General features: G+C 52.1%; 1 protein-coding gene across 1 annotated transcript; it reads right to left on the minus strand.

The window, feature by feature from the left end:
- Nucleotides 1–571: 571 nt before the first annotated feature.
- Nucleotides 572–18,454, minus strand: FAM89A (family with sequence similarity 89 member A). The gene is made up of 2 exons (XM_081123919.1): nt 18,151–18,454; nt 572–1,700 (listed from the first exon to the last, which is right to left on the minus strand). The coding sequence occupies exons 1-2, from the start codon at nt 18,418–18,420 to the stop codon at nt 1,437–1,439; spliced, it is 534 nt and encodes a 177-aa protein (XP_080980045.1). The 5' UTR covers nt 18,421–18,454; the 3' UTR covers nt 572–1,436.
- Nucleotides 18,455–19,800: the final 1,346 nt, after the last annotated feature.

The following is a 19,800-nucleotide window of genomic DNA, read 5'->3' on the forward strand; positions in this document are numbered from 1 at the left end:
AGTGATTCTAACATGGTCAGCATTCAGAACAGCTGACCTAAGGCTCAACTCATCCTTAGGTGGGGGCCCAGCCTCAAAGGAACAGCCTTCTATAGATGACGAGACTTGCCCTGGTCTTAGCACTTTCAATTTCTCGTCCCCGCTGAACAGTATGTCCCACGCTGAAGCCACCCCTCACTTAGCTGCTCCTTTCAACACAGGAAATAAGCAGGATGCGCTTCCTCCTCTGCACCAAGGCCCAGTTCCTGGCGCAGGGCCGCGTACACAGCAGGCTGCCAACTTGCCGGTTCCTGAGGACGAGTTTCACGTCCTCTCTGACCCGAAAGAGACGCCAATAAGCAATTATCACACCAAATGGGAGAAGAGCACAGGGCCTGGGGTAGTAAAGGCCGAGCAGCCCCCAGACCATGGCGGATACAGCATGTCCAAGAAGCCAATAGAGGAAGCTTCTTTCAAATTCCCCATGACAAGAAAACTGTAATTTTCTTTCCATATTTGATTAGACTCAATGCAACCCAGTGATGAAAGCTGATGATTCTGAATTCAGACCAAAATAACACACAACCCCAGACAGAGTTCAACATTTTATGTTCACATTTAACCTACAAAGTGTAAAGTGTTCATAAAGGATTTTAATAAATATATTAAGGCTTCAGGTGATGGCTGTTCTGAGTGAAGGGGGTTCCCTTTCTAACATACTAGTTAACATTCAGAATCTTTCCAAACAAAACCGGCTGCCACCCGCCAGGGATGACCCGAGACGGGAGCCCGCCCGGTTCCCCCCTCGGCACTCTCTTCCCTCCTCCTGCAGCCGATGGGCAGAGTATGTGAATTTTGACAAGAGGATGCAGTGATTGGTGTGACCTGCAACATTTACTTTTTCAGTAACAAGCTCTCACTGAGTCGGCCCGACGGTTAGTAACGCAGCTTACAAATAAATAAAGCTCAACCGAGAGGCTCAGAAAGCTCACGAAGCAGCAGGAGAGGCTGCCGCAGGCGCCGAGGAAGGGAGCAGGGAGGTGCTGGTTCCAGCCCGTCGCAAACCAGGGGCAAACCCCGGGTTCAGCGGAGGGCGCAGCCCAGCTACCACCCGTCGGGAAGTAACCGGTAACCAGCTGGGAGTCCTCTCGCAGGAAACCACCGAGGATCTTCCCTGGGATCCTGGTTGTCACATTCTCACTCTGAGTCCTGGCAGGAGTGCCTCGGTCCCAGGGTGTCAAAGACCCTGCTGAGCGCCTCCGAATCACCTAGGCAGAAACTCAGCCATCAAAGCAGACGGCCACCAGGCATCCATGGAGAGCTCGCTGCCAACAGAACTGGCGCACTGGTCCCTCGTGGCCGGGGACAGCCCCCAATGCAGGAGCAGAGGCGCCTCCTTGCAAGAGAAGCAACTGCTGGCCGTGTGTGGGGAGCGAGCGCCTCCCTCCGGGGGCCCCCTAGATGGAGTCCAGGATCCAGTCGCTGCTGGAGAGCGGGGAGGTGAGCAGCGCCGGGTCCCGCGGGGGGCCTCGATCCCTCCCGCCCAGGCGGGAGCTCTGCTCTGGGAAGAATTCCTCTTCCTCCTCGAAGAAGCCGTTCTCCAGGGCGTAGGCGCCGTCGGGGCTGGCCGCGGCCTGGCACGCCCCCTTGTACTCCTGAATGGACTCGTAGAGGCTGTAGAGCTGGCAGAGCAAGGACATGTCCAGCTGCCGGAGGCCGACCTTGAGGGGAGGGGCAGGAGGTAAAAGCGAGAGGTCAGCACTGGAGGCTCGTTTCGGCGGAAAACGGGGCCGGAGCCGGCACATTCCTGCCGCAGCCACGGCTCAGAGCATCCCTTGGGGTTGCCAGTATTGAGACACCTTAATTGTGTGATGCCCACACCTCAGACATCACTCCGTGTGTCGGGGAAGGTCACACCCGAGGCATGGCATGGCCTGCGCAACTCACCCGGCACGCCCTGCGACGCAACAGCATTGCACATGCCGGTGGCCCCAGCTGGTTTCACTTTGGAAGCTGAGATACAGGTATGTCCTGTCCTCTTGCTATGATCAGACTCAGAGAAGGCCCTGCTGTGACAGTCACTGTCAGCTCCCTGGGGCAACATAGTCCCCTTGCAGTGACAGTGACTCCCACTGGTCGGTGTCATACACTGCACCCAAGAGCACCCACCCTCTGACCAGCTCAGCAAGAGAAGTGGTCCAACTCCCTCTCCCCCTAACAGGGTCAGCCTTCCCCGGGGATAGTGGTGGGATCAGTCCCCAGAGCCAGTGACTGACTAAGCCAAGCAGGATGGGGGAGCGGGGGGGGGGGGGGGGGGGGCCTCAGAGACTCCTGGGAGCTATTTTCACAAGTGGTGATAAAACAAAGAACATTTAAAAGTCTCGTATTTGTTTATCTTCAAGTTCCTCCCTTCCCCACAAAAGAGCGTAGTCCTAGGACAGAAAATGCGTCATTTCCATCCATCACAAAGAGAAGGGTTAATCCACATGGAAACGGTGGCTCAGACCAGCTCAGCCGACACTTCCTGTGGGTGAGAATCACCTGGGGACCTTGTTAACCAGCAGGTTAGGATACAGTAAGTCTGAGGCCACTGGTGACAGTGACCCTGAGCAACGCTGCAGGGAGAAGCTGTAAACAAGATGCCAGGAGACCCGCCCTTTCTCCTGGCCCTTGATTGAGCCACACACGTATCATTTCTATGTCTCAGTCGATGACAAAACAGAGTAATAGTTTCTCTTACAGGTAGGATTAAATGACATATCAATTCATTTTAATAAGCAGTCATGGAATGCCTCCCATGTGCCAAAGCCTGGGCTAAAGCACTAAAGAGGCACCAGAATACACACGGAGGAAAACAGTGTTGGAGGATTTGGTCTCTACAATCACCCAGCCATGAGCCCTTCCACGCAAGACCGTCTGACCTTCACGCAAGGGAAGCTGGGGCCCTGGAAAGAAACGTTCATCTTGGGACAAGACTTGGTGTTAAATTCCAGGCTGTTCTTCACACCCTTTGACCACTGTAAGTTCACCAAGCAAACACCGTCTCTCTCCACTAAGCTGAACAGGCCATAAAAAAGGAACCAGGTCACATAAACTTAGCACATTTCGCTAAGGTGCTCAACGGAAGACTTCCAGACGGGCAGGTTCTGTTGTCTCCATAGAGATTCCCCATTATTCTAGAATTCTTTCTACCCTAGAACTCCTAAAAGGAGCTTTTCTTAGGAAGACACCGCCCCACAAGTCAGGGACACTTTCCACGGCTTTTTCAGGCCTCTGCCCTCCAGCTGCTCATAAAATGAGGGATTTAGCTAATGTGTGACTAGCTCGCACACTCTGTGACCATGTGCAGTAAACCACTGATTCTTTGTCCTAAATGGATGGCAAGCGTCTGCGAGAGTTTCCTGAGGGCGGACGTGGCTCCATGGCACCCTGCTCTCAAAAGTGCACCTTTATTTAATTAATTAATTAATTTTTATTTATGTTCAAAATATTACAGATGTCCCCCTTTTCTCCCCAGTGACCCATTCCACCCCGCCCTGCCCCTCTCCCCAGTCCCTCTCCACACCACTGTCCGTGTCCTTGGGTGGTGCATATATGCATATAAGTTCTTTGGTTACTCTCTCCCCCTCCACCTACCCGCCCTCCTCCATCCCTCTGAGATTCATCCGTCTGATCCATGCTTCCATGTCACTGAATCATTTCTGTTCTTCAGTTTATTAAGCTCTTTCAATTCCACATATAAGTGAGATCATGTGATGTTTGTCTTAAAAAAAAAAAAAAAAAAGTGCACCTTGAACAGGCCAACCGAGAGACTCCAGGCTGCCACAATGCCACATCCCAGGGTCAGACGCCACCACTCTGGTTCCTGATTAGAGTTGTGCATCCGTGTATGTGTGTGCATGTGTGTGTGACTGTCAGGATTGGAAACATGGGTCCCTAACACTTGTGTTTTAAAAATTACCCAGATGATTCTAATGTCCAGTTCCAATGAAAAACCAGTGTTGACACAAATATATTTGTCCTTTCCCGGGCCACATATATTTATTCTCTAGTAAGCACTGAGTTTCAGGCCCACTGGGCAGAACCGCGTGCAGAGCGCAGGCTCAAGTCCGCCCACCGGCGTTCAGACGCTGGCTCTGCCACCTCTGATGTCTTAACTCAAACCCCCCAAAGGAGGGCCTTCCAAACCGGTTCGCTCATTTTCAAACAGGTGTAACTATTCTTTAGACAAAGCCAAAATCTGCCACCTGCAGGTTCTACCGACCCGATGCCAGGTGTAACCGGTGCACACACAAACCCGATTTCTCTTTCTTAACCACCTTCTAAATCTCTGAAGACGATTTTCATTCTTTCCCGCTACCCCCTGAGGAAAAGCATTTGTCTTCTCTGGCTAACATCCTCAGGTCCTTCAGCTGTTCATGGTCCATCACCCACCTAGACCTGTCCTCTGGACTCGCTCCAGTTCTCCAAGTGTCCTCTATAGCTTCCAGATCTAAATGTGATAACCAAGCCACGAGATTCTGACTCAGCCTGTCTTTTCTAGGATTATTACAAGGAACATAAACTTTAATAACATAAGCCACACCCTCCCAGTCACACCAATATTTGCTCAAAAAAAGTCATAGAGAAAAAGACTCATCTGGAGTCCTGGAGATCATTCCACTGAGTCACTCTGGTACCGGGAGATCACCTGGGTGACCCCAAGACTGTTCCCCGTGTTGGGAATGAATGATGGAATGAGACAGAAGTGACAGGGAGCAACATGCCATCAGGCCCGCTCTGACTTGTACCTCCCCGGGCCAGGGCTCCAAGGCTCTACAGCTCTTATCAGTTTCAAAGGCTCTGACTTTTCACAAGGCCGTGCTGCCCCCAGACCCGCGGTCCCCATGCTTTTTCCTTAAGTGCCATTTCCAAGGTGTCCCAGGCCTAGGAGGACACCGGCTGGGCCGGAGTGGGAACCTGTCCTGGACCCTCCGCCTGCAGCAGCCGATGACTCACAAGGCTGCCTGTCATCGGGTGGAGCGCTGGCCTAGAAACGGAGGTCTGACCCGCCTAGGAATACCGCTGGCCTGGCACACACCCACTACCCAGCCCAGCACATGCCAAGCATTCAGGCTGATTTAACAGGGCTTTAAACACACACATGCAGTGCACGCCCACACGCATCCAGCGTCTCTGCTTTCTCCAGGCTCTACAGTTCCCTGAATTTACCAGAAACCCTCCAAACGAGCAAGATGGACACCTCTGCCCCGGCTGTGACGTGCAAACACTCGCACTTGAATTTTCTAGAGGGACGTTGGGAATCCCTAAGTGGCATTCTATTGTTCCCGACCTGCACCTCACGCAATGAGCTGGGTTGAGGCCCCCTTACCCACACTGTCCCCCACCTGTCCCCACTGCACCTGTTAAAGCTTCTTCACCTGGCCCAATGCCAGCCTTTCCTCCACGCTGAGACTGACTGGCTCAGCCACAAATGTTCCTCCCTTTTCCCTCGCCTCTCTGCCTGTCCCGGGCATTGTTCTACCTTATACTACAGTTCATGATCTTTCTCCTGATAGAGGACAAGCCTGTAATGTAGGGACAAAACCCCCCTGTGGGTCCCCCAGCACCCAGCACGGAGCCTTGCGAGCAGACATTCAGGGGAAACAGCTGGATGGAGAAACCCAAGACGTCCTCCCAGGGAAGCTCTGGCTGCAGAAGCAGCCGGCAGTGGGGTCGCACTGGGATCAGCAGGGCCTCTGCTACATCCCGTAGGCAGCCTCAGGGGCAGCAGACAGAACAGGCAGCCCTTAGTGCCCGGAGCACCCCAAGGAGAGCCTCAGACTACATGCTTTTAACCACATCATTGAAAAAACACCTCGCCCGCCTGCTGTGCTCAGTGGTTGAGTGTTCAGGACACCGGTTCAATCCCCGGTCGGCGCACATGCCCGGGTTGCAGGCTCGATCCCGGGTATGGGGCATGCAGGAGGCAGCTGGTTGGTGCTCTGCCCCACATTGATGTTTCTCTTCCTTCCTCTCTCTAAAAATCAATAAAAATATTTTAAAAAGAAAAGAAAAAACACCTCTTGCCTGATGGGAGCAGACACAAAGAAAACAAGATTCCTCCCCGAGTGCTGGTGAGAGGCGAGCTGTGTGCGCTGGGAGAGACTCAAGACGGCCAGCCCCAGAAATCAGCTTCTCACCTGCAGTGTGAGGGCCGGGGGACGTGGGAAGGGACAGAAGGGCCACCCAAGAGAACTAAACTGCGGTTATGCGTCAGGACACAAATAAATCCTGCATGAGAATGTACTTCTCACCCTTTCAGGAAAAGGGGGGGGGCACCACTGCCCCCAATCTACCAGCACAGGGAGCCTGTAGTCTCAGTGATGTGTCCCCACATGGCCCTGAAGGACGGCTGACCACCTCATTCAGAGCTGGATTCAGAAAATACAGCTCCTTTTTGAAAGTGCATCTTGAGAAAAATTCGGATAGGCTCATTTAAGAAAAATCCAGAATTCTAGGACCCTGTGGTTTGTAGCCCCCTACCCGAGACCTTCAAGACAAGAACCACCCACTCGCTGCCACTGCTTTGAAGTGCCACACGGCTCCTTCCTCTCCCTGTCCAGGCTTCCTGCTTCCTTCCAGGTCCTTTTCTGGTCTTTTCCCAGGGCTCCCCCGCACCGCCCAGGCACGCACAGGTGCTCAGCAACCCGGACGCCAACAATGGGCCCGGGCAGTCCCCAACCACCCTCGAAATGGTTTCAAAAATTCACAATAGGCCAGCTGCAGAAACATGCCTCCGACAGGGCAGCGGCTCCCAGTGGGTTTCGGGTCCGCGAGTCCCTGGAAAGTCTTTGGAGGGTGTCGTCGGGGAGGGAGTTCATCCTAACCTTTGAAAAATTACAATAGAAATATGACCATTATTAGGAAGCAAAGCTTACAAGATGAAAGGAACCTTTAAAGGGGAAGTTTTGTTGATTCAAAACAAAGTGTCAACCCCGGCTAGGTAGCTTAGTTGGTTGGAGTGTCATCCTAAAATGCCAAGGTTGTGGGTTCGATCCCTGGTCAGGGCATGAACAAGAATCAGCCAATGAATGCATAAATAAGTGGAACTCTCTCAAATCAATCAAACTTTTTAAAAAGTATCATGAAAAACATGAGAATATTTTTTAGAAGTAAAAAATTGTATTAAAGAAAAAGTCTGTTTTATTTAAGAAACTGAAAATAAAAGTTGGGGTAATTCACTAGTATGTCTAAGAGACAAACAAAAACAATCTCTTCCCGAATACACAATGAACAGAAAACATAAAGGAGCAGGTCTTACTGGTGCCGGGCTCCATCCTGAGCCGGGTCTGTGGGTGGAGCTGCGAGGGTGCTGGGAGTGGGGAGTCGAAGGACGTCATACTGGGACGGACACTGAAATGACACCCCTTGCCCCCCACCAGTCCACCATCTCCTATGGCTCCAACTCCTCTGATAGGAAAGTACCCACCTCACATGGGGTGGGGGTGGGGTGTTAAGCTATAGAATCAGGAACCACAGTATGAGGGTCCTGAAATATGGGGACAGATGCCGAGAAGGTTTCTTGTATGAAAGTTCAGATGGACACATGACGGGTGATAGGAACATGGTAAAATTACGGTAGAGTCACGATGGAAACTAGGCAGCCGCTTCACAGAATGAGCGGTTCCGTATGTACTAGAGTAGAGCAGAAACCAACGTCTACGGTAAAGCACAAACGTGCAAGCAACAGAGTGGTATGTTTGGTAGGGCCTCACTGCACATGTCCACGCACACACCGCTGCACGCTTCCGACCGGAGGAAGAAGTGCCTGTTGGGAGAACTTACTTCTGGAAAGTGCGATTGGGTATTTTCTGCCTTCTGTATTGCTTAAGTTTTTTCCCCCAACAAGCATGATACTTTTAAATGTAAAAACTAGTAACAATAAAAAGAAAGTATAATAGAATGGATGCATGCTGCTAGTAAGGATGCATGCTTGGAAAATCTTTCTGGCGACGGACTGGCAATGTCTATCAAAAGCCTGAAAATACTGCATCAGCTAACTAGCTCCCCTCTAGGGCCTGACTGTAGAGGGGACGCTCTGGGCTGTACAGGAACGTGTGACTGACGCTCAGTCTTGTTCTGTGAGGCAGGCGTTGATGCTGTTAATGTGAGGAAATGAAGCACTGAGAGGTGGCGTCTGTGACAGAGCAGGGAGCTGGGCCAGGCCTGCAGGACTCCACCGTGGTGCACTGACCACTAGCCTGTCCTGCCTGCACAGACCACACTGGAGGGAAGGGGCCGCACTGCTGGCCCTGGTAGAGCAAGCTGCTGAGGTCACAGGTAATTTATTTTGGGCTTTTCTGAATTTTCAAAATTTCCTGCTATGAATATGTATTCGCTTACAATGAGAGGACTTCTGAAGTTATCTTTTAAAATGCAACGAGTGAATTCGCATATCCGGACTCCAGTGCACGTGTCTTGGACAAGACCTGGTAAATGCCCCAAATCTAATCAAGGTGTCTAGCACATATCCGCAGGACTGGAATGTAATAAAGCAAGCGGTGACCTAATGGATCGTAACCTGATTTCTGAATAAAGGATGTGTTGACAGAAGGACTCTGACCTGCATACTGTTTAGAAAAGAAAAAGCCGGGCCTCTGAGCTCCCCCGAGGGCCATGTTCTGTCTCCTGCGCAACTTCCTCCCCCCTCTGGGTAGAAATGCATTTGTGCTACCTGACCAGCCTCATCGCCCGTAAATGCTTTAGATTTGCCAAGCTGAGGACCAGACTGTGGGGAGCCACAGTGATTCAGAGGCAGGAAACTGACCAGGCTGCATGCCTGCAGCCCCAGATTAAGCCAGGCCCGAGGCTCGCCCCCACGTCTACTCCTCTCAGAAATGCCTCCACTAGGTAGGGCGGCCTGAGCTGGGTTTTCTGCTTACACCCGAAGGCAGCCTCATGAGCCCCTTCTGCAGCTTAACAGTTCCCAGGACACCCTTGTTTATCTCTGGCCTAAGCGAACGCGCTTACCAAGTCGGCCCATTTGCTCTTGTCCTGTCCCAGGCACAGCTGTCAACCAACTTCTTCGAGAAATGTCTTTGCACACTTCTTTTTTCCCCTACTACAAAAACATTCTAATATACTAAAAATGCAATCGTCCGTAATTCTATGAACCAGTCTCCCCAATTCCATGTTCCAAAGCGGCACCCTTCAAATGTTTTGGTCTTGGGACCTCTTTATGCTCTTAAAAACTACTGAGGGTCCCAAAAAGCTCTTGTTTATAACTATCAATCTTTACCTTATGAGAAATTAAAACTGAGAAAGTTCTTTATTAACCCATTTAAAAACAATAATATACCAATTACATATTAAAGTAACGTTTTTATGAAGAACATGTCGATCTTTTTAAGGCCTGGCTTTCCACTTCTGCATTTGATATTCTGTGGCACATGGTTTTAGCTGAAGTGAATGAAGAAAATCTGGCCTCCCGCAGACATGTAATTGGGAAAGAAAGGAGTACTTAATAACCTTTGAGATAATTGGGGTTATTCTCTGACACTCCCCTTTAGCTGGCTGCAGTGTGGAATAGGAACTTTTCATACTATTACATTAAAATCCATCAGCCTTGCACTTTGGATCTTTCAACTATGAAGTCTGGAAAAGTGTGGGAAAATGGGTCACTGAATTATGCAGATCTTCCAAAGGCTGATATATTTCCTATGTAATATTTTAAAAATTACATTTGTCAATATGACCACCACGTAATTATGGACAGCCAAAAGGATCTGGGGACCTCTAGATTGCCCCAGACCATAATTTTAAGAACCGCTGTTCTAAAGATACTCACTTTTAGCAGTTTAGCTTGTGTCCCTCAAGACACTATGCATATCTAATTTGGTTTTTAGCTGTTACCACTTATACAAATGTATATATGTATTGTTTTGTGGCTTGTTCATATTGTAAACATCTGTCCGCATATATCACTCACATTTTTCCCCACAACCATATAGTATTCTATCACTATTATATATATTACTATCTAATTCTGTGTATGACAGAAATACCTAGCTATGTACCAGTATTGTTAGTCACTTGTGTGACTTTTTTAAATCCTCACTGAGGATACGTTTTTACTGATTTTAGAGAGAGGGAGAGGGAGAGAAAAACATCAATGTGAGAAACATCCATCGGTTGCCTCCCGTACAGACTCCAACCAGGAATCGAACCCAAAAACCTGGGCATGTGCCCCGACCAGGAATTGAACCCTTGACCTTTTGGTGTATGGATGACTCTCCAACCAACTGAGCCACACTGGCCAAGGCGTGTGACTATTTTTGTAAGAGAAATGAAACTGCAGGGGAGAAGGCAGAGAAGGGGAGTGGGGTGCCTTCCTTCCAATCCCTCCCCAGTCCTGGGGCCACAGACAGCAGGCCGTTCATCAAGGATTTGTATCCAAGGCCCTAGGGTTCATTGCCAAAGATGATGGATGCTGACATGGATGCAGCGGATGCTGAAAATCGGGTGGAACAGGAGGGAAAAACACAACTTACTAATGGCATCCTGGAACTGAACACACATTTGAAGGTTAGCTTGTATTCTGTTTTCTGGAATGACACTCAATTAATCACAATCCCCTCTCTATAAGGAAGAAAATCTGAAGCTAACAGAAAAAACAAGTTGTTGGACAATATATAGAACACTTCATGCGTTTTTCAGAAAACTGACAGAAAAAGCTAAAGAAAGTGGTTGGTGTCCATTCTGTTCTATGGCGTTTATTTCCCCAAAGCCTCACCATTAAGATCATTCTTTTAATTCTTCGCTGGTCCTTGAAGTAAAACATGATACCTTATTGCTTTAATTTGGGTATCTGTGGTTAGAAGGGATGTTAAACAGCCTGTCATTTCTCTTTCACTGTGTTGAACTTGGCTATTTTATCTCCAATTCTGAGTAGAGTCAACAACCTAATAAAACACCCTCTTCACATTCTCTAGGCTCCATATGTATTTCTGTAATCTTCTGCAGCCCGGCCTCTCCAGGCGGGGGCCCTGGTTTCGGGCAGGGGTCACCCCTCCCCTGGAGGCACTGGTCAGAGGACAGAACAGAGCCCCTCCCTTCTCCACCCTCACCCCAGTCAAGGACAGTGCCTCCCTCCCCAATCCTTAAAGACAGGATTCTCAGGCCTGCGAAACTAGGCCAGCTCAGGGCTCTTAGGGCCAGGCAAGGAAGTGAACAGAAAGTGCTCATAAAAACTAAAAGGCCACACGTCTTAAAACTTTCTGTAGAACCCTAAGGAAGGCCAAGGGTTTTTCTGTCTCCCAAGCTCTTGGGGGAGAGCAAACATCTGTGTTAATTGTCTGTGACGGAATGAGCCACAGGAGAGAAGCAGCAACCCCACTCGCCTGCCTCTTTATCATGTGGAAACATCTGGAACATGTGGGCAAGGAATGGGGTGACTAGGAGGCCGGGGCTCCAGAGAAGGAAATGGGGCAAGAGGGGCAAGTGTCTGACCCAGCCAGTCTCGGGGCCGGTTTCCTGTTCAGGGAGTCTGTGGTCTGTCTGCTTTCCTGGGCAGGGCCGTGCAAAACTGCGCTTTTCAAACTGGGGTCTGAAGTCTCCGTGGAGTTAGGTGGAGCTAAGTCTTCCAGGAGCAAAGGCGCAAAGCTGCCGGTGGGACTGAAGCGCACCGGCGCCTCGGCCTTCTTCTCGAGCCCACGCTGGGCACCCTTGCCCACCTGGCCTCTAAGGTCTACAGTGATGCTGGACCAGGGCCCCCAGCCAGGTCAGCACTGATGTCTTCCAGATGCCAACACGCCCGGGTGCCAGCTCGTTCGAGATCCTCTGTAAATGAAGAGACGCCCGATGTGCCAACAACTGGGGCACTTTTACATTCACATGTAACCGAAGGGTGTGCTATTTGTAAGATACTTACGAATTAGGAAAAAGATTAATTTATAGTCTCTACAAATAGATACGGTAATAGTTAAATAGTAAGTGGTATGAAAAAATATCTTTAAGTCCCTTATATCTTCAAATCTTGGGAGTATAAATAGAACCTGAGTTAGAGATAACATCCAAAGTGAGTGAAACCAGACCAGCGACCCCACAGCCTGCCCTGACTGCCCCACCCCCACCCCCAGACACACATGGCTTTTCACACGCACAAACTATTAATTATATATACTTAGTTTTCTCTTTTTGGCGTGGATACTGGAGTGGGGAGAAGTACTATATGGTACGGGATATTTATGACATAGAATTTTTAAGAACTATTGTAGACAGCCTAATTGTTGATGACTGGAGTCCAACAGCAAATTTATACCATTCTTCCTTTTCTGCTCTTAATTCTTTGCATGAAGTGGATTTACAACCGAGTACAGCTGTGCACGTGTCCTCGGGGACATCACGCACACTGCTACGGGTAGGTCCTGCACTTGTGCCCACGTGACTTCATGAGAGCAAACTCCTTCTGCGGGCACCATAAGGATCCAGAAAGGCCTGAGGGGGAAAGAATGACACTGCTATACCCAAGGTCCTTCGTGGCATTTAATTCTCATTTTCCCAATACGGGACCAGGAGCCTAAAGTAGTGGAGTAAGTAAATGGCTTGCCAAAATTATATCACATGATTTCATGACAGAATTCAAGCTCTTGACGCCTGGTTAACAAGCTTCCCAACTCTTGAAGAGCGTGTTAGAAGTACAGATTCTCCCAGATTCTGAGCCTGCAGTGACAGGGAGGGGCCCGGGAATCTGCATTTAAGCAAGCGGCCTGGGGGATTCCGGGACCGTGGGTCCATCGTTTGGACAATAGCATAGTAAACAGTGCAGGTGGGAAGACCGTATTAAAGGCTGTGGGGCATGCCCAGGCTCCTCTGATCCATGGCCATCGAGAATGCTGCACTGAGCCCTAGCCGGGTTGCTCACTGGTTAGAACGTCGGCCCTAGGACTGAAGGGTGCTGGGTTCGATTCTGGTCAAGGGTACATGCCTCAGTTACAGGCTCGATCCCCTGCCCCCGTCGGTCGGGGCGTGCACAGTAGGCAACCAATCCATGTGTTTCTCTTTCACATCGATGTTTCTCTCTCCCTTCCTCTCTCTTCAACTCTCTCTGAAAAGCAATGGAAAAAATATCCTCGGGTGAGAATTTAAAAAAAAAAAAAAAAAAAAAAAGAGCCTGGCCAGCGTGGCTCAGCGGTTGAGCATTGACCTAGGATCCAGGAGATCGGGGTTCGATTCCCGGTCAGGGCACAGGCCCGGGTTGCAGGCTCGATCCCCAGTCGGGGGCGTGCAGGAGGCAGCCGATCAATGACTCTCTCATCATTGATGTTTCTCTCTCTCTCTGTCCCTCTCCCTTCCTCTCTCTGAAATCAATAAAGATATATTTGAAAAATAAAATAAATTTAAAAAAAAAGAATGCCGCACTGGGAGCCAAGGCTCTCATTTCAGATGGTGTCTCACAGGCCTGACCTGAGGCTGGACCTTCACCATAACCCTTTGAAAGACCACAACCTCCTCCCTAAGACACTGGTGGTTTCACGTGTAGCCTAAGAACTGAGCTCCGCTGAAATGTGTGCTATTCAAGCTAATTCATGGCTCCTGGAAAAGTCCACTGGACAAGCTCATTAGGCGTTTAGTTATCAACTAAAATTCGGAAAGGGTAAGTGTTCCTGGTCTCAGAAATCAAACATTCTCCCTCAGATTAAATCCTATGCCCAAACCACTGCAGGTCAGGAACTCAAAAGTTCTGTGTGGATACTTCCCACCTATGCACAGGTGAGTGACCAAAATAACTGTTTGATAGTTTGGAGAATGAAAAAGAGGGTCCATGTCAAAACTATTAGAGCCTGTTGCTGCCGATTTGGGAAGTGGAATCCAAGAACCCCCAGGTAAGCCGCCCCTCAAGGTCTCCTGCCCCCCAGGTCTGAGGCCCTCTTTCTGCCCCTACACTTTTGTGTGACTCTTCTGGGTGCCTAAGCCTGATGTGCTAACCTCACAGAGCTGCTGGGCTGGACGGTCTACGGAGACATCTGCGTGAAGAAAGGTGTGGCCACTACAATCGAGGATTAGAAACGCCAACGGAGAATTCGTGAGCAAAGCTAGCCTGCCAGCTTAGCAGGAAAAGCCCTGAGGGCAAAGTGTCTTCATACAGAAAGAGGCCTGTGGGAGATATCTAGCATTTTGGGCTGTCCAGCAGCCCCCTCCCCCATTTCGGCAAACTGTCCTTTCTTTGGAGAATCCCAAGCCTCCCACATGGTCACATTTTCATGAAATAGGATCCTGCCCTTGGTCACCACAAGCTGGCCCAGGTCGGCCAGGCCACCCGAGCTGGGGGCACTGGTGTCCTTCCTCAGAGTACGTACACACTGCAACTAAGAAGTGTGGCTGAAACAGAGTGGGGACGCTTTTAGAAGCCGTGTTCCAAAATGTAGGGGAAAAATAAAATGGCAAGGAGAGGAGAGGACAGCGCAGTGGCCTTCCTGACTCCCCAGCAGCCCCGTCCAGTCTCTCTGTACACACCCAGCCCTGCAACAAGACTCTCCTTCTGCAGGGGCTGGTTCAGACTGAGTGTCTACTACCCACTCGGAGTCTTCGGTCATGAAAATGAGACTTCCTGATGGGACACATTCCTTAACATCTAGATGGTTCCTACTCGTCTCTGGGTCCGCCTCAGCATTTTACACCTGACGTACACCCAGTAAACATCTGTTGAATGTAATCTAAAAATATTCTCTGATGTTTGAAAAACCCCCAATAAGCTCAGCTTCTTGTTTTAATAGACTTTTTCTGGTCCACAGAGCAATAACCACTTGAGAGACCCTCACAGCTTTCCAAATGGGCCCACCGGGGGGGAGGGGACTCACAGCTGTACAGAACTTCAGACGAGGGGGTCCCTAGGACAGGAAGTCCTGAAACTTGGAGTGGAAACCACGTCTCTCAGAGCAGAGCTGGTGCCACCAATCACGGGTCAGAACCCTCTGCCCACACAGGCTCCCCCCACCCTCACATGCCCTGGACATCAGCTCCCCAGGTTCCACGCTCACCGTCCTTCAATTCATTCTCTCCAGGCGAAAGTATCTCCTCCAGCCTCCTGCGCCACGTTCTCGAATGTTTAACATACTCTTCCGCTGATGTAATGGCAATCTACCTTCCCCAGACACAGCCACTCCTGCCGGCTGCTGCGCCAAACCCCGCATTCCCAATACGGATTATCAAGGTTATCAGTGCCACAGAATGGCAAACTGTGCAGTGACTGGCGACACCACTATATATTGACCTGGAAAGTGTTTGCAATATTGCCCCCAAAAAGCAAACCAGCACGTGTGCTGTGCTCCGTGTTGAGTGCGTGTGCGCGCGTGCACACCCATGCAGCCTACGGTATAGCGCAATGATTAAACAGGCCTTTGGACACATATGGTTGAACTTATGACCCCGGGGGAGGTACCGAAATTTTGAGTGACTTTTTTAAAACTAGAGAGTAGACTTTGAGTGTGTATCTCACAGAGAAGTTACAAGATAACGTATAGACAGCCTTGACACTGTGCTTACCCACGAGGTATCCCGAAATGTTAACAGTGACTATCTCTGGGTGCTAGGGCTGTGAGTAATTCTGAACTGTTTTGCTTCGCTGCGCTTTCCATGAAAAGCTGCAGTCACCTCTGATTCCTTTTTATCACCTCCCTTCGTTAGCTGACTCTAATATTTAGTTAGCAATTCCTGCAGATTCTGCTTCAGAGACGTGTCTCCTGTAAGGTTCTTGTCCCACATGCGCGGGTCCCCTGCACCTGCTAGAGGCTCTCACCTCCTCGGTGCACACCTGTGGCATCTCGCGCTCCCTCCTGCACCCTGCCATCAAATTCACTCCTCAAACCCCAACTCCCTGCCCTTCTCCCGCTTCAACACTTCCCTGGCCCCGAGACTCTGCGCCACCCTTGGCCCATCTTCCCAGTGCCCCTGGAGCCCACAGTGTCACGGTGCCTCCCCACGCTGTTCCCAGGGGAGCACTCTGTTCCTGCCCGCTGCTATGGTCCCTTTCCCTTGTTAAAATCCTGTCTCCTTCTGAGACGTGCTGTTGGAAGTCAGCCCTCTGTGCTCACATAGGACTTTTTAAAAAAGGAATTCAGCCAGGCCGGGCGTGGCTCAGCAGTTGAGCGTTGACCTAGGATCCAGGCGATTGGGGTTCGATTCCCGGTCAGGGCACATGCCCGGGTTGCGGGCTGCAGCCGATCAATCAATGATTTTCTCATCATTGATGTTTCTATCTCTCTCTCTCCCTCTCCTTTCCTCTCTCTGAAATCAATAAAGACATATTTATAAAAAAATAATAAAAAAGGAATTCATCACATTCTCCCATGAATTCTAGTTGCATCCGTTGACACGGATTTGACCTCAGGCCTTCAAATTAAATAGATCATTTTCTGCAAATAATTTCAGGAATGAACTCCCAGTTCTTATCTCGCAAAACCCTACTATGGGAGCCTCAGCTTGAGCTGACTGCTCAGACCCCTCAGCCCCGTTAGCAAATCTCTGAAAAAGCCAAAAGACCACAATACTTTCAAAGACCCTATGCCATTTCTCTAAAGGGACTTGTCCAGGCCTGTAGCCCTATCTTCTCTTTATCTCAGCTAAATATCAAACAAACAGACCTATCATGCTGTCTATTTCCCCTGTGGTTCAAACAGGCGTAGAGCTCTGGCCCAAGGCACAATTATAAGGTTGGGGCTGTACTTGAGTCCAGCAGGAGGGACCTGGAAAATTACTTTCCAACATGGCTAGCCGACTCCCAAGTCACCACAACAAGACTTCTGAGCATGTTTACAAACCAGAGAGCTCAAAACAGGAGTGGCCCGAGGTCTTCCTGTCTCTGTTCCAGTATGAAACCGAAGGGGCGGAGGGCAGGGTCATCTTATTTCACCCCCATATTTACCCTACATCTAAGTTCAGACTGTCAACATACCAGGCAAGGTTTATCTAATTCAAATGCAGCGCTGGTTTCTATTAATGTTTATTAACAAGTAAAAACGGTTGGCTTGCAACTTAAGTCATTCTGTAAGAAGCTTAAAGAATCTTCTCAGAGAGCATTGGAAATCACATCAATGCCAGATGCAGAGAGGACAATGTCTAATTGATTAAAAAGTGTTAGGGCTGCTTTTCGAGATTTAATTAAGTCTCAGTTCTCAGAACAGATATGCTCCTTTTAAAGGATGCCTAAATTGAATTATTGTAAACAATATCTCGATGCATATTTAAAGGATTCCTAGGATGAATATTTTGTAAATTTTATTCTAGGGAGAAAAGCTGCTTTCATATATTAGATTCCCTAAATAAAAAGTACTAGGCGAGGGAAAGGACCTGCACTCGGTGAAAGAAATGGGCAGATTCTAAAAAGAGGGGCAGCCAGGGAGAGGTGGTCGTGGCTGGAAGGGAGGCAGCTTCTCTGTTCTCGCCCGGCCCGGCCTGGCCGAAGCCCGGAGGCGACAGCTGGGGAAAGGCTCGCCGACACCTGAATCCCTGCCCTCGCCCTGCTTTTGGCGTCACCCTAAATCGCGCGTCCCGGTCCACAAGCACCTCGTGTACTCCTCAAGGACCGAGGGAAACTAAGCCCCATTGTTTGGAGCCCAGGCAAAACCCCGAGGAGCCGCGCGGGCTTCCCCCAGACGGGGGGACGCAGCTGCCGCGCGCGGGGAGGGTCGGGCGCCGCGCCCCCCTCGCCGTAATCGGAGTCCGCGCGCGCCGCCGGGGCGCGGGGAGGGGGCAGGGCTGTTCCAAGCCGCGGTCTGCACGCGCTCGGACAAAGCTGCCCTCGCCGGGCAGGGAAACGCCGCCGCGCGCAGCTCCTGATCCCCGGGCGCACGGGCGGCCGGACCCCGACCCGGGAAGGAGTCGGCGGCACTCGGGGGGGGGGGGGGGGGGAAGCCGCCTCCCGCCGCCGGAGTTTCCGAGCCGGCGGGACAGCGGGCGACGGGTCTCCGAAAGCTGCCCTTGGAGAGCGGGGAGCCTCCCTGGGCGAGGGTCCGGTCGTGGGCACAGAGAGGGCAAGTCCAAGGGGTGGCTGAGAGGACGGCGCCCGTCTGCCCGCGCCGGCTCCTGGGGCAAACGATCCAAGGGGCGGGTGGGTGGGCGCGGGGCCTTCCCGAGCAGAGCGCGGGTCCCGCGAACTCGACCCCCCGCCCCGCGCGCCCGCAGCCCCCTTACCATCTCCTTGCGGAGCAGCGCCAGCGCGGCGTCCAGGTTGGGCGGCTTGGTGGGCAGCGCCGCGCTCCGGGCGCCCCCGCCGCCCGCGCCCCCGCGGCTCAGCTCGTCCTGGATGCGCGACTTCTGCGCGTACAGCCGCTCCAGGTGCCGCCAGCCCCCCGCCGCGCCGCCCGACGCCGAGTGCAGCAGCCCGCTCAGGCTCTTGGGCAGCGGGGGCAGCCCGTCCACCCGCAGCCCGCGCGCGCCCGGCGCGGCCCCCGCACCGCTCATCGCGCCGGCCTGGCCACGCGCTCGCCCGCCGCCGCCGCCGCCGCCGGAGTCCAGGCTCCCCCGCCCGGCCCGCCCCGTTCCCGGCGGCGCCCCACCCACTTCCCGCCCCGCCCGCGCCCCGCCCCGCGCCCTGGCCCCCGGAGCCGCGCCGCCCCGCCGGCTTCCAGCCCCGCCCGCTCGGCCCCAGCCCGCCCCCGCCCCTGCGTGCAGGCCCCCGCCCGGCTCCGTCCTAAGCCCACCCGCTACCCTCCCTGCCACCCCCGCCCGGGTGGGGCCCTCGCCCTGTCCGTCCAGGTCCTCCAGCCTCTGGGGGACCCCCCTCACCTGCCCACGCACCTCCCGGGACCGAGCCCTGCTCCGGCTGCCCCACTCCCCGCCAGGTGGGCTCCAGGACCAGCCCCCGAAGCTGCTCGTCGTGACCGAGGGGGGCCCCCACTTGAGACGCACCGGATGAGGCCGGCTGGTACTGGGGGTGGGGGTACAGAGGCTCCCGCTCGGGGTCCGCAGGACGTCGGAGAGAAAGGCGGGCAGTGCTGGCGGTCACGCCCGCGGTCGCGGTCCCCGAGGCCAGGACTCACCGGCGGGACCAGGCTGACCCAGGTGGGGCCGCAGGACCCCCGCCTCCCCCCGACGGCGGAACCCAGAGGCCGGGACAGCCAGACCCCCGCAGGTCACTCTCAGTAAATGGCACGTCCAGCCGCAGGGACGGCCGCCGAGAAGAGCCCCAGGCCTCTCCGGGACTTCAAAGCAAACACGTGAGTCATCCCCGACGGAAATGTCAGGAAAGCAGAGAAAGAGATTCAGTCCCCGAAGGTACCCATCAGCTCTGTGGTCAGAGGGCGAGAACAGAGAGAGAAACAGGCTGTCCCCGTTTTAGGAAGGGTGTATAAAAATGACATTTACCACCAGGTTGGACACAGACAGGTCAGGAGGCAAGGACCGATTTGCAGGCACGCCTCGGGTTAGATGCCAGTGCCCTACACTGAGTGGGTAACTGTAACATCCACTGGTTATTTGCTTTATTAAACAATTTAGTTGTTCCAAATACATTCAATAGGATCATAAATTACAAAGTGTTCTGGGCGCCTCAGACTGCCAACGTAAAAGGCCCTGCACTTCGGGGGGCTTTCCCCCTTTAATCTCCCTCCCTGCAGAGCCCACCCCAGACCCTCGTCTTTTAACGTTGGCAGATGTGTCCGCTGGCCCCTTGGGACTAGGCCAGACGGGCAATGAGAAGCCCCAGCCCAGGCAGTGTGAGTTGAAGGCATCAGGGAGGCTTCCCACTCCACCCACCGTCCAGAATTTTCCACCCCAGGGTGTCTCCCTTCCACTAATCACCAAGTCACATTTCCGGATTTCAGGTATTTATTTACTCGCCTA

The sequence above is a fragment of the Miniopterus schreibersii genome, assembly GCF_964146895.1.
Source record: "Miniopterus schreibersii genome assembly, chromosome: 21".
NCBI classification, from domain to species: Eukaryota; Metazoa; Chordata; class Mammalia; order Chiroptera; family Miniopteridae; genus Miniopterus; species Miniopterus schreibersii.